The sequence below is a fragment of the Hypomesus transpacificus genome, chromosome 8, assembly GCF_021917145.1.
Source record: "Hypomesus transpacificus isolate Combined female chromosome 8, fHypTra1, whole genome shotgun sequence".
Taxonomy (NCBI): Eukaryota; Metazoa; Chordata; class Actinopteri; order Osmeriformes; family Osmeridae; genus Hypomesus; species Hypomesus transpacificus.
This window is the reverse complement of record NC_061067.1, coordinates 6,444,373-6,459,199: the sequence shown is the minus strand read 5'-3', so window position 1 is coordinate 6,459,199 and position 14,827 is coordinate 6,444,373. Positions and strand designations below refer to the sequence as shown.

Below are 14,827 nucleotides of genomic sequence, written 5' to 3'. Positions count from 1 at the left end.
TTATTATCAGGCTGCTTGGTATAAACAAGGCTGATGGGACGCCTGTGCTAATTAGCCATTGCAGGGTTCCCTGTAATTATGACAAGACCGAAATATTGTGAGGCAGAAAGGACAGGGGCTGTTAGGCTAGGAAGAGAGATGCTGGTGAGGACAGTGTTGGCAGAGAGGACAGTGTGCTCAAAAACAATCTAAAACAATTCAATACCAAGATGTATTTTTCTACCTTTTCAAAAAATAGACAACACAAGGGATTAGAACACATTTATATGAAAACAAATTATATTTAAGAGATTCATTTTGCCAACCAATTCAACTTGTCGGGTCTTGATCTCATTATCCATGCTTGGTTTAAGTGCCAAACATGAAGCAATTCATCTTGACGGTCCTCATTGGTGTTGTAGTGGGGAGGAAGCGTCCACATCCCAGGGGACAGTGTTCGACAAGCAAAGGGGAGCAGAAATGATTATCTGTGGCACTACAGTTCTGTCAATCAATCCTAATTAAATAAGAATAAAATAAGAATTAGGATCAGAGTTTGTATCCCACCAAATGTACAGTACAATAAAGTGGGGGGGGAAAGGAAATACAGGGAAAACGGGCTAGAACATTTAAGGAAAAAAGGAAGTAAGTCTGCCCACTGGCCTTATGCCCAAAGACAAGAAAAAACGAAAAACAATGTATTTCCCTTTCATCCAGACACAGCTGACAGTAGAGGTATATTTGTCTGGGGTCCACCTGCTCCATCTGGAACTAAGCCCAGCCCTCTGTGTGAGTTCAGCACACGCCTGGCAGGCTGGCACAGCTCACATGTGTTAGATGAGAGGAATGTCTGTCTGAACACTGCATGCTGCCATCATTGATCTTCTCTTAGGCTCTCATTTGTTATCTAAACAAACACCTGTGTAACTGTGTGCTGTGAACTGTGCAAGCCAAGGGTGTGCACTAACTCAGCAGTATGACTCGGCAGAGATCTGTTTACTTGCAGAAAAGGATAGAGTCAGTTTATACCGTGACACAAATTGATACCTTTGACATTTGCATCAAACAGCTTGTTAATGTTTCCTGCTGGGTTTATTGTTACTAGCAAAATGCAGATTTATCCTGTAAAGTATTTAAAGTAGAGCTACCTCCCGCATACACCACTCAATCCCTGCTGAGGTTATGGTTGATTCACTGATTTCTGAGTTAATTACAGTCAGGCCAGGCCGCGTAGTGCTTTTGCTGTCGTGCAAACTTCCCCTTCCCTGTTGCGATTTCCCTGTTTGCTACCATGATACAGAGTGCACAGTGGGGTCCTGTGATAAGCCTGCTGTGCATACAGCCTGATAAGGACAGGACTGCCACCATGAGGTTGTTGTTGGTGGGTGTATTGCAGTGGGGGTAAGGTGGAGGCCATTAAGAACTACCAACAGGTTTTGACTGACCACACAGTTTTCTTTGTTTGTTTGTTTGTTTGTTTTATTGCCAAGGAAAGGTATAGAAAGATATCAAAGGTGCACAAACTTAATAAAAGTAATGCATACAAACACAAGCGAGAAGGGCAACAAGAATATACAAATACTATGTGTTACATATATATAACGTTTCACAAAATAACTTAAAGCGGTAGCCTAGTGCTTGCAGATCACTTTAAAACTTTTTAAAAATACGGCTTTTGATGACTATAGTTTCTTCCATTAATTTTGAAATTTGGCAAGTAGCAACAATAAATGTATAATAAAATACTCATTATTTCTTCATTGTTAATGCTAATAATAGAAACCAAACAAGTTATCCTTAAACAACATTGAAAAACCCAAATGTAAGTTAATATAATAAACTTACCTGATCACTCAGTTTGATGTTCTTGTGGGACCCCGGGCTGACGTCACCGGGACATTCAGATCACCCTGGCCTGGGTGAGTGGATCCAGTAGAGCACGACAGGACGGGATCGAGACCGGACTGTCGGCTGGCGCTGCATCATTATGTCTTCCACATTTGTGTGGAAATTATTTCCTTTTAATTGATATTTTTTCTCTGGAGTTGACCAAGTCAGAGAAGAGGAAAGACCGAGCCCATCATTGAAGCGTTCAGGGGTGCGGCCTCGGTTTGCCTCAGGACTTGTCTTGTTGTAGCCAGATACTGATAGCAAGCAGTACTGTTGTGTTGCAGCCGGATCGGTCTTGTAAGTGCATCTGTGGACTTACGCGAAGATGGCGGACCCGGCCGAATGCACCATCAAAGTGATGTGCCGTTTTAGGCCATTGAACAGTTCGGAGGTGACGAGAGGGGACAAATATATCCCCAAGTTTCAGGGGGAGGACAGTGTACAACTTGGGGTGAGTCTTTTGGCACCTTGCTAGCTAACTAGCAGTTGCTTCGCTTAGTTGTAGCTTAGCTTGTACAGTAGTAGGTGACCCTATGGATATTTCATTAATAATGCACCCATAGTTTTCTTAAGTTTACTGTATGGATATTGACAGTCCGTACCCCACCCTGAATGATCAAGTGACAAGAAATTGTTTGGATAAAACAAATTAATGTGACAGAATAGAAAGTTAGCTTGCTAGACCTAGTTTAGCCTACACAACAGCAGCTACTGTAAGCTAGATTACTACAAGGACAATTTGACAACTACCAGCTGAAACATTAATCGATTTAATGACGTTCAAGGTATCATTCTTTTCAGACATGTTAACTTTAGCCTGTTAATTAGATGGCAAACTGGCATTCAAGAAATACTTTGATTTGGCAAGAAAAATCTAGGAAGCGTAGGCTACATGGTCCCAGTTTATGTTAGCTAGTTGACTAGCTAGCTAGCTTGTCATCATCGCACGGGCCCGATGTCTCCAACAACTACTACCTAGCTAGAGAATGTGTCACATTGAATGTATCACATTGAAATAAGACTAGACAGTCTCATCAAATAATAATGAACGAAGTTGTTTTGGCTGGTCTTGGTAACCTTAGGCTAGCTAGCTGACTGGCTAACTACTCCCAGTTGACACATGACATGGGCATGGTCAAGTTGAAGACGCAATCATCACAGACATTAATTGACAGATTTATTACCTTAACTTCTACAACAAAGTAGTTATACTTCTCTTTGTGTTTTATGCAAGCTGAGTATCTTGAGAAAACACAAAGCGAGCTAGAAGATTAGTAATGCATTGAAAACAGAAGTCTATCTCAATTTCTTTGCCTAGGTCACACGCCCTTACAATTACACATGACTCCAGTCATAATCGTAAAATTGTTAGCTGGGTCAAACTTTATGGTCAAACTTCCCACGTTCCTAAGCAAAACGTTAGCACAACCAAAGCTCAACCCTCGGAGTGTTACATAAATGGGTGCTTTGAAAGTCAGACACCTAAAGACAACATTTGGTTTGTGCTAGACTATATTCGGAAGGGTGTGGCGTGCATCTCAATGGCTTTCAATGAAAAGAAAGTTGTATGAGACTATGTACTTACTAAGCTTTTACCTATAGGGGATTGCAAAACCTGTCACGACATGAGGGCTCTGCAGTAAATATTGTATGAATCCAGGATATTCCTCATCCTTTACATTGAGGCATGAATGTTGAAAGAAACTGGTTTTGTCGTCCAACCTCTGACAGATGATAATTTTAGACTGTGCTGTGTTGTCATTCGCACAGTCAGTGAGAACAACTGGATGGTTGAGGGGTGTGGTGCTATTATGAGGTGAGGAACTATGGGGTATTACGGGATAACACTGTAATAGGAGTGGAACATTTCTTTGACCCCATTTGTCTTTAAATAGATAACCCTGGTGCTGGATACATTCCTTTACCCAGAACAATGGGAATCCCTAACAGTTCAAGTCGGGCTTTCTTTAGCCGATGTAGAAACCTTGACTTCGCCCCCATGATTGTTCACTGTCAGTTGTTGAATCTATTTAAATAATGTGGATCACTCTATCCTTCAGTCCATGTGATGTCCAGCCTCTGGTCATCCCACTGTTTTACTTCTGGCAACAGACTACCCAAATGCTGCCTCGCATATCAGGCACAGACCTGCTGATAGTCTGGGAGATAGGAGCTTGCCAGAGGCTCTGTGTGGGTGCACGCATGTAAGCGCACCAGGGAGGTCCCTACAGAAATCGCACACATCAGAAAGACATTTCAGATGTCATTCACAACCAGAGTTCTTCTTCTCTTCCATGTCCATCCCCTAGCAGGCTGTAACTGGGTAACAGTCCACCCCCTAGCAGGCTGTAACTGGGTAACAGTCCACCACCTAGCAGGCTGTAACTGGGTAACAGTCCACCCCCTAGCAGGCTGTAACTGGGTAACAGTCCACCCCCTAGCAGACTGTGCCTGGGTAACAGTCCACCACCTAGCAGGCTGTGCCTGGGTAACAGTCCACCACCTAGCAGGCTGTGCCTGGGTAACAGTCCACCCCCTAGCAGGCTGTGCCTGGGTAACAGTCCACCACCTAGCAGACTGTGCCTGGGTAACAGTCCACCACCTAGCAGGCTGTGCCTGGGTAACAGTCCACCACCTAGCAGACTGTACCTGGGTAACAGTCCACCACCTAGCAGGCTGTGCCTGGGTAACAGTCCACCACCTAGCAGGCTGTGCCTGGGTAACAGTCCTCCCAAGCAGGCTGTGCCTGAGTAACAGTCCACCCCCTAGCAGACTGTGCCTGAGTTACAGTCCACCCCCTAGCAGGCTGTGCCTGGGTAACAGTCCACCCCCTAGCAGACTTTGCCTGAGTTACAGTTCACCCCCTAGCAGGCTGTGCCTGGGTAACAGTCCACTACCTAGCAGGCTGTGCCTGGGTAACAGTCCTCCCAAGCAGGCTGTGCCTGGGTAACAGTCCACTACCTAGCAGGCTGTGCCTGGGTAACAGTCCTCCCAAGCAGGCTGGCTGCAGGCTTGTTTCTCGTCGGCAGGGTCGATGCAGCATCTCAGAGCAATTCTTTGCAGCTTTTCCTCCTGTGCCCTCAGCTTAGACTGAGCCACCTGCATCTGTGCTGCAGCTTTGGTTGTGGCAAGTCTTGCTGAATCAGCGTATGCAGTAGTCCTAGGTGCTGCCAAGACAAGGCTTTGATGGGGCTTTCTCATGCTGTCCCTAAATCCCACCAGACCACCCCCGGCCCGGCCCGCTGCTGTGTTCCGTGGCTTCCCAGGCCTGAACACAGTTTTAGCATGAGCAAACACTAATCTCCCTCTCTCCCAGTCTGTCTTCTTGCTGTCTGTAGGACACATCTCTAAGCCTATCATGAAGAATCCTTCTCTTTAGCTCTTTTTTTTGTCCCTTCTTTGTCTAATTGAGACTAGACATTATACAGACGCACATCAGTGTCTGTTGCAGCCAGTAAGACCCTTTGCATATAAAACAGAGACAGATGGGGATTTTTCCTAGGCTAGCTGTCTCTGGGTATTAGTCTGGTCTTGTCAGAGCTCTTAGAAAGGTTAGACTGTAGATCTCCCTTCAATAATGACCGTCTCCTCACTGGCTAACCTCATTTGGAATGAGTGTTTGCCCTGTGAAAGTGGTCTGTCAGTGGTTCTCAAGAGCCAGCAACTACATGGCTAATGGTCAGACTATTAATCGCGTACCTGTACACTTCCATTGCGGTTTGAGTTGTCTGACACATACGTTGTTTGAAGTGGGGGTTGTGTAGATATAGACATAATCAAAAATAAGACAAAAGTATGAAATGGCAAATAGGAAAGGCAAAGGGTGAATGGGCCATTTTATGCTTAGGTCAAGGTGACTATGGCCCATTTTCCCCAGACATGGATTAAACCTAGTCCTAAAAAAAGAGAAAATTCAATGAAGATCTCCTTTGAAAAAAGTGTTTAGGCTTTGGACAAGGCTGAGTCCATGTCTGGGAAACTTGGCCTCTGAGTTGGACCTACTTATTGTCTTGTCTTTTCGAAATCATTTCTGACCTCGTTGTTTTCGTCTCCAGGGCAAACCGTACATGTTTGACCGTGTGTTGCAGTCCAACACGTCGCAGGAGCAAGTGTACGAGGCGTGCGCTCAGAAGATCGTCAAAGGTATGCCTGGGCTACCCACACACAAGTGTGGTAACTTTAGCACCAAATGCTGGTGTCAAGGTGACAGTAGACAAATTCCACACCTCATTGGTTTGGCCTGCCCTCACACTAGCACTCCAATCATTTCCATATCCTCTTCCTCTACAGATGTCCTCGATGGCTACAATGGTACCATATTTGCCTATGGGCAGACCTCCTCTGGGAAAACGCACACCATGGAGGTCAGAGCTAGGGCTAGCTACGAGTTAGCTACTGTTTAATTACTGCTTCTAATGTGGTTGGTTCTTCCAGTAACTAGTGTTACTGAACTCCTACTACAAAGTGAACCTACAGATGGTTGATAATATGTCTGGGCTCTGTACAGGGGAACCTCCATGATCAAGATGGTATGGGCATCATCCCCAGGATAGTCCAGGACATCTTCAACTATATCTACTCCATGGACGAGAACCTGGAGTTTCATATCAAGGTACGGCAAGTTAGCATTGATAGCATAGACCTGAAGATTGTTAGGAAGCCCATGTGTTCAGGGAAGTTGAAAATAATTAATGTAGGAAGTCTGCTACTCTTAGTCGTTTGGTAACCAAATCTCTCCTTAACAGGTCTCCTATTTTGAGATTTACTTGGACAAGATCAGGGACTTGCTGGATGGTATGTGAGCGCTCCGACACTAAGAATTTGTCCCTAGTTCTTTTCCTGGACTAGTCCTACATACTGTTGAGGCCTTCGATGTTAACAGTCAAGACAATCCAACCCCATGAAACACGGAATAACATTGAAACACCGTGTCTTCATCTGACTCCCCTCATCCACAGTATCAAAGACCAACCTGTCTGTGCACGAGGACAAAAACAGGGTGCCGTACGTCAAGGTGAGAACCTTCTTTTATAGCAAACCCGAGTACAGCCTGGTTGATGGGAAAGTCTGGGCCTAGATGGGACTCGCAGAACATGAGTGCATGACGGGGTAGAAGGAAAGGTCTTCATTTTAGTGTTCTCATTGATCGTCAACGTTACCCAACAACACAGTCCCTCCCAATAATAATCATCCCATTGTGGAAGCCAATATTGCTTTGCCCGTTAAAAACAGTGGTTCCTTGTGTGGCCCTTGTCTCCAGGGGTGTACCGAGCGCTTCGTATGCAGCCCTGAGGAGGTCATGGACACCATCGATGAGGGCAAGTCCAACAGGCACGTGGCCGTCACAAGTGAGCGCCCCCCCCCCCCCCCCCCCCCGTCTCCCACAAACCTCCACAAACATCCCAGATTCCAACCTCAGCCCCCCCCCAGCCCCTGCTGTCTCTCATGGGTTCCACCTCACCACATCTCCTGACTCTCCGGAGATGGAGGCCTAGCTTATGCCTACTCGTACTAAGTTCCATCCAGCCACTCAGTAAACACTGAAGAAATGTTGCATGAGTAAAGGGACTGGATAGAGGCCCTCAACTCCTACTGTATTGTGTGTGTGTGTGTGTGTGTGTGTGTGCGTGCGTGTGTGTCGTAGACATGAACGAGCACAGCTCCCGCAGTCACAGCATCTTCCTCATCAACGTGAAGCAGGAGAACACTCAGACGGAGCAGAAGCTCAGCGGCAAACTCTACCTCGTCGATCTGGCCGGGAGCGAAAAAGTAGGAGCCCGTCAGTTTTTATTTTATTTTTTCTCTCCTAATTTTTCTGCCTCCCATTGCCATTTCGTCACACAGACACTCCGTGTTCACACACCTTTCCCCTCAGAGACCACAACCCCTCAACAAGGGGATGTGTTAGCATCCTAAGCTAGCTGAGCGCACGGACATGCAGGTACAGGAGCTGGGAGCGCCCGCTGCCTCCCCTCACACACGCACACGTCTTCATAATCTCCTCATCAAATGAGCTGACGATAAGCCAAGGATGGCATTAAGCTCCAACCAAAGACATTAACATTCTCTTGTCACCCTCTTCGTCATAATCTGGTTACTGTCACAACTTGTCATGCACGGTTCTTCTTGATTCCTCCTCTATCTGGTGGTGTTCAGAACGTATTCCCTGTGTGTCGACTCGACACTGTCGAGGGCCTTTATCTGCAGGTTGTGAATGTCTATCTTCTCTCAGACGATGTGATCTAAGTTCTACAGTTGTCACAAGGACCTGTTTGTTGCGTCTGTGCTGCTCTCCTAAAATAATGTGTGACTGTGTGCGATGCTGTGTGCATGTGACCGTGTGTGTGACTGTGTGTATGTGAGACGCTGTGTTTGTGCGTCTGACGTTGTGTTTGTCTCGTCCTCTGTGCATGTGCGCAGGTCAGTAAAACCGGAGCGGAGGGTGCTGTTCTGGACGAAGCGAAAAACATCAACAAGTCGCTGTCGTCGCTGGGCAATGTGATCTCAGCGCTGGCAGAAGGCACGGTGAGATCACATTGGTGTGCAGAATCCAAAACACACTATTGCTAGCGGGTTTTTAGGAAAGCTTTGCTCCCAAAATATAAATCCATAGTTGTGAGAACTGCTCCCTAGCTACCAGTAACTGCACTCTGGAGGCTGTTCTAACCCCCCCCCCCTTCCCCCCCCAGTCCTATATCCCCTACAGAGACAGCAAGATGACCCGTATCCTGCAGGACTCCCTGGGGGGCAACTGTCGGACCACCATCGTCATCTGCTGCTCCCCCTCCTCCTACAACGAGTCCGAGTCCAAGTCCACCCTCATGTTTGGACAGAGGTGTGCCCGCGGGGCCTGGAACACACATGACACACTCCCACGCACAGCCTGCCACGGGAACCTTCACGTACCCTACCGTGTGTGTGTGTGTTCCCCTCAGAGCGAAGACCATCAAGAACACGGTGTGTCTGAACGTGGAGCTGACGGCGGAGCAGTGGAAGAAGAAGTACGAGAGGGAGAAGGAGAAGAACAAGAGCCTGCGCAGCACCGTCACCTGGCTGGAGAGCGAGCTCAACCGCTGGAGGAACGGTGAGCGCTAGACCCCCCTCCCCTCCCCCAAGCCTGGATGGGATGGGGAGGCCGGCCACCTCGAAACAAACGCACCTCTCCGCCTGTATTTGATCCCCTATTCTCAACTGTTTCTCACTAGAGTAACTTTATCGCCGAGTCATGGTCGTCCTCTCTTGGGCTCAAACAGGAAATCAGACCATCGTGTTGCCTGGATACCAAAGAAAGAGACTTTTGTCTGCTCGCGGCCGCTTCTTATTAGACACGCACAGGGTCTGCGCGGCTATGTTGTTGACGTGTGGCCCCCCCCCTGCAGGCGAGAGCGTGCCGGTGGAGGAGCAGTTCGACAAGGAGAAGGCCCACGCCGAGGTCCAGGCTCTGGACAACGTGGTGAACAACGAGAAGATGGCGCCCTCGCCCGCGGGGATCCCCGGGGTCCGGCTCACCGACGCCGAGAAGGACAAGTGCGAGGCGGAGCTGGCCAAGCTGTACAAGCAGCTGGATGACAAGGTGGGAGGAGGAGCGGGGGCAGGCGGGGGGGGGGGGGGGGGGGGCGGGCGGGCAGGGGCAGTCTGGAGTAGTTGTCGGGGTTTCAATGCCTTCACCTGAAGGACGAGGACATGTTCCGAGCAGCTGTTAATTATCCCAAGACGTGTCATCCGCCGGTGTCTCTCTCTCTCTCTCTCCCTCCCTCCCTCCCTCTCTCTCTCTCTCTCTCTCTCTCTCTCTCTCTCTCTCTCTCTCTCTCTCTCTCTCTCTCTCTCTCTCTCTCTCTCTCTCTCTCTCTCTCTCTCTCTGTCTCTCTGTCTCTCTCTCTCCCTCTCTCTCTCTCTCTCTATCTCTGTCTCTCTCTCTCTCTCTCTGTCTCTCTCTGTCTCTCTCTGTCTCTCTCTGTCTCTCTCTGTCTCTCTCTCAGGATGATGAGATCAACCAGCAGAGCCAGCTGGCTGAGAAACTGAAGCAGCAGATGCTGGACCAGGAGGAGGTGAGCTTTCCCCCCCCCACACACACACGTCCCCCCTCCCCACCAGTCCTAGCCTCTGGCCCCCATCAGTCTGTTATTAGTGAGCCCATTAGTCCCTCCACAGGGGGTCACAGCAGCACTCCATTAGGGCTTTGGAGTCTGTCTCTCACTCCACACGCCAGCATACACATGAGATCCGCACTAAGTTTTGGGCCGAGTCTATTGATTTAGAAACGCCGAGGCGATGCACTGCTACCTCAGCTGGTGTGTCATGGCGTGACTCGCGGTCATCAATGACATGATCTCCTCCCCCCACGCCGTAGCTGCTGGCCTCGTCGCGGCGCGACCACAACAATCTGCAGGGGGAGCTGAACCGCCTGCAGGCGGAGAACGAGGCGTCCAAGGACGAGGTGAAGGAGGTGCTGCAGGCCCTGGAGGAGCTGGCCGTCAACTACGACCAGAAGAGCCAGGAGGTGGAGGACAAGACCAAGGAGTTCGAGGCGCTCAGCGAGGAGCTCAACCAGAAGTCGGTGAGAGACCGATTCAAAAAGCCTCAATCACACCCCCCTCCCCCTGCTTCCCTCTCCCCTCTGCTACAGGGAGCCCCACCTCAACATTCACACTCCACAAAAAAAAACTAGAGAGCTTCTCCCAGGCTTGACGGACGTTCTTGGACCTTCTCCTCACCCCGCCCTTCCCCCTGCGTTTCTCTCCTCCAGAGCATCCTGGCCTCCATCGACTCTGAGCTGCAGAAGCTGAAGGAGATGACCAACCACCAGAAGAAGAGGGTGACGGAGATGATGTCCTCTCTGCTCAAGGACCTGGCGGAGATCGGCATCGCCGTGGGCAGCAACGACATCAAGGTCGGTCTCTGGGGCCGCCAGGAAGTCCTGGCGTGAGACGGGGATGCTACTGGAACCATGCTTCTTGGAGGCACCTGTCTCTTATGCATGCACTGATCATTGATGATTACTACAATAGCTACAAGAGCATGATGGTTGTGCAACACGTCTGCCACGCAGTGCACCTGACATGTTTTACATGCATATTTCTCTCTCACTTCTCCACATACACACACACCCCCCCACCACCCCGCGCAGCAACACGAGAGCAGCGGGCTGATAGACGAGGAGTTCACGGTGGCGCGCCTCTACATCAGCAAGATGAAGTCGGAGGTGAAGACCCTGGTGAAGCGCAGCAGGCAGCTGGAGAGCTCGCAGGCCGACAGCACCCAGAAGATGGAGGAGAATGACAAGGAGCTGGCCGCCTGCCAGCTGCGCATCTCCCAGGTAACGGCTGCCCACCGCTGGCTGGAAGCACACAGGCGCAGTGGGGGGGGGGAGCCCCCAGTCACAGCGCTGGGGACAGTTCGTTTAGCACGATGCGCAGATTCCATTTCGACTCCGGTTCTGCATTGGGGAACCCAGGTTGTGATGTCTGATTTATGTTCTATCCACAAGTGCTGACCTGTCTCCCCCTCCACCCCCCCCCCCCCTCCCCCCACCCCTCGCCTGCAGCACGAGGCAAAGATCAAGTCTCTGACGGAGTACCTGCAGAACGTGGAGCAGAAGAAGAGGCAGCTGGAGGAGAACGTGGACTCCCTCAACGAGGAGCTGGTCAAGATCAGTGCCCAGGGTAAACACCGCTGCCCTCCAGGGACGAGCATCACTCACCTCATCGAACCCCACACCCACTCACCTCAAATGCCTGCCTCACATTCCACCATGACAGCATGTGATGATGTGATTTGATGATGAGTAAAGTCAACAGGAATTGAATACACGGTTCTCAGTGAAGGTGAACTGATTTATCTCTCCACTGGCGCCACCAAGTGGTCATATAGTGAATGACACAAACTCCCTCCACAGAGAAAGTCCACACCTTGGAGAAGGAGAACGAGGTCCAGTCAGCCAATGAAGTCAAAGTATGAGCACACATCCAAAAAGACTACACCAAAGAATGAATGTAATGGTTTTACAAACTTTGGCTGGTTAAAGCATGATTCCTGTGGTGGTAAACGTGTGTGTGTGTGTGTGTCAGGATGCCGTGGAGAAGCAGATCCAGTCCCACAGAGAGAGCCACCAGAAGCAGATCAGCAACCTGAGGGATGAACTGGACACCAAGGAGAAGCTCATCACCGACCTCCAGGAGTACGAACACACACACATCTGTAGACTCACTCACACACACACACACAAACACACACCTGTAGACTCACACACACACACACCTGTAGACTCACACACACACCTGTAGTCTTACTCACACATTTATACACTCACATATTTATACACACACACACACACCTGTGCACTAACTCACACACATGTATATACTCACTCACACACCTTTACTGTCACTCTTTCACACACACACATGCACTTCCTCTGTCACACACACAACCCGAGTCCAGAAGGTTTACTGGTGTTTGCTGTGTGTCCAGTCTGAACCAGAAGATCATGCTGGAGCAGGAGATACTGAGGGTGGAGCACGAGAAGCTGAAAACCACCGACCAGGAGAAGAGCCGCAAGCTGCACGAGCTCACGTATGTACACACACACACACACACGTCAATATAGAAGTGTTGGTTTGTGTGCTCACTTGTGTGTTTGGGTTGTTTCCAGGGTGATGCAGGATAGAAGGGAGCAGGCCAGACAGGACTTGAAAGGACTGGAGGAGACAGTGGTGAGGAGCTGTGTGTGTATGTGTGTCTATGCCTATGTGTGTGTGTGTGTGTTTCTCTAAACTCCCTGTCTCCATACAGGCCAAGGAGCTGCAGACACTCCACAACCTCCGCAAGCTGTTTGTCCAGGATCTGGCCACCAGGGTCAAGAAGGTACACACACACAGATCCACACACACACACACACACACAAACACAGGCATGCATCATTTATTATTGGCCTTTGTCGAATATCCTCCCTCAAGGTGGTAAGACTGGAACGGAACCAATGATTCTTTATCGACACACTTTGGGTAGACTACACACACACACACACACACACCCACACACCCCGTTAGCTGTTTATCACTTGTTCTGAGTCTGGGTCTGAGGAGGAGACGCGTCTGACATTAACTAGGTCAGCTCTTCTTCAAAGGCAGCGCATGTAAATACGCTGTTGGCACTCGCTCACATTCCCCGGTAAGGCTCCGAACCCCCCGCCCCCCCCACAGGAAAACCCAACTGAATGGAGAACATCCTTCTCTGGGATCGGAGCGAATGCGATCCACCCTGCCAGTTTAGCGTAGCGGCCCCGTGGCAGAATGGGATTTCTCAGCTGCTGGGAATGACAACATTGGATTCCCGTCTATGTTCCATGTCCCTCCACAACATTGTTGTTTTTGACTGAGCCCTCGCCAGAGGTGGAAAATGAGCTGTTTAGGAATCTACAGGGACTGCAAAAATGAGAGGGGGTTCAAAGTTCTATTGATATGAGTGTGTCACAAAAGATAAAGAAGACTCAATCAGTTCCTCCCTACTATATACAGCCTCTGCCTTGCTATAGAACTAGCTTTCTTGTGAGCCCTTGGTTGGATGCAGTATGTCGACGTTGCGGTCGCCCGGTGTTGAACTCCAGTCTTGTGTGTCCTTCCAGAGTGCCGAGATGGACTCTGATGACACGGGTGGCAGCGCCGCCCAGAAACAGAAGATCTCCTTCCTGGAGAACAACCTGGAACAGCTCACCAAGGTCCACAAGCAGGTGAATGCACACGCACACACACACACACCCTGTAAGCTTAGTTTCAGCCAGGTGCTCTGTGAACTGCATCCTCCTTCCCGGTGTGTGTCCAAGCTGAAGTGATCCCGCAATAACACCCTCCCCCCCACCCAGCTGGTCCGCGACAACGCAGACCTGCGCTGCGAGCTGCCCAAGCTGGAGAAGCGTCTGCGGGCCACGGTGGAGCGGGTCAAGGCCCTGGAGACGGCCCTGAAGGAGGCCAAGGAGAACGCCGCCCGCGACCGCAAGCGCTACCAGACGGAGGTGGACCGCATCAAGGAGGCCGTGAGGGCCAAGAACATGGCCAGGAGGGGCCACTCTGCTCAGATCGGTGAGGCTGGGCACACACACACACACACAGACGTATGGAAGGGTAAAAAAATGCACAGCCGGCACACACTCACTTTGAAGACTGCTCTCAATGGGTGTGTGTTTCCACTGTGGATGTATGACACTCCAAAGCAAAGCACAGTGTGACTAATGTCCCTGTGACTGATCTGACCTGGGTCCCCAGACTGGGTCTAACCCCCGCTGTGTGTTGTCCCTGTCCTCCCTCTTCCCAGCCAAACCCATCCGGCCAGGACAGCCCCCCGTGGCCTCCCCCACCCACCCCAACGTCCACCGGGCCGGATTCTTCCAGAACAGCCCGGCAGTGGGCATCAGAGGAGGCGGAGCCAACAAGCAGCAGGAGAAGTGAGTGCGGGAGGAGGCGGAGAGGAGGCGGGTGCCCTAATCCTCCTGTTAACATGGTCTACACAGCACTGGGCCCGTCCACACCTCCAACACAACTCGCTCTCTCTCTGTCTCTCTCCCTCCCTCTCTCTCTTTCCCCCTTAGCTGCTGAAGAGAAAAACACCATAACAGGGAGAGACACCAAGATCCCCCAGAGACGCTCGCATTCCAGAACAGTGTCCTGTCACACGGGACCACTCCTCCAACACACACCCTAAACACTACACACACACACCCTAAACACTACACACACACACCCTAAAGATGACATACACACACCCTAAACATGACACACACACACCCTAAACATGACATACACACACCCTAAACACGACATATACACACCACAAACACTAAATACACACACCCTAAACACGACATACACACACCCTAAACACACACCCGCACGTGGGGTTCACACGTCCTAGTCCTGGGTGGGGCAGTTTCTCCCTTGAGCTCGTTTTGTTGCCCAGCACAAAA

At 50.1% G+C, this 14,827-nt stretch overlaps 1 protein-coding gene across 1 annotated transcript; it reads left to right on the top strand.

The window, feature by feature from the left end:
* The first annotated feature begins 1,865 nt into the window (after window positions 1-1,865).
* Window positions 1,866-14,622, top strand: LOC124470196 (kinesin-1 heavy chain-like). Its single transcript, XM_047023966.1, has 26 exons — window positions 1,866-2,320; window positions 5,925-6,012; window positions 6,160-6,233; window positions 6,377-6,481; window positions 6,615-6,663; window positions 6,828-6,883; window positions 7,130-7,217; window positions 7,514-7,638; window positions 8,290-8,394; window positions 8,559-8,704; window positions 8,805-8,953; window positions 9,249-9,442; window positions 9,849-9,917; window positions 10,220-10,426; window positions 10,616-10,759; window positions 10,997-11,185; window positions 11,414-11,531; window positions 11,765-11,820; window positions 11,937-12,046; window positions 12,340-12,441; window positions 12,521-12,581; window positions 12,661-12,732; window positions 13,493-13,597; window positions 13,730-13,946; window positions 14,179-14,308; window positions 14,453-14,622. Exons 1-26 carry the CDS (start codon window positions 2,195-2,197, stop codon window positions 14,457-14,459), a joined length of 2,892 nt encoding a protein of 963 aa, XP_046879922.1. The 5' UTR covers window positions 1,866-2,194; the 3' UTR covers window positions 14,460-14,622.
* The last annotated feature ends 205 nt before the right edge of the window (window positions 14,623-14,827 follow it).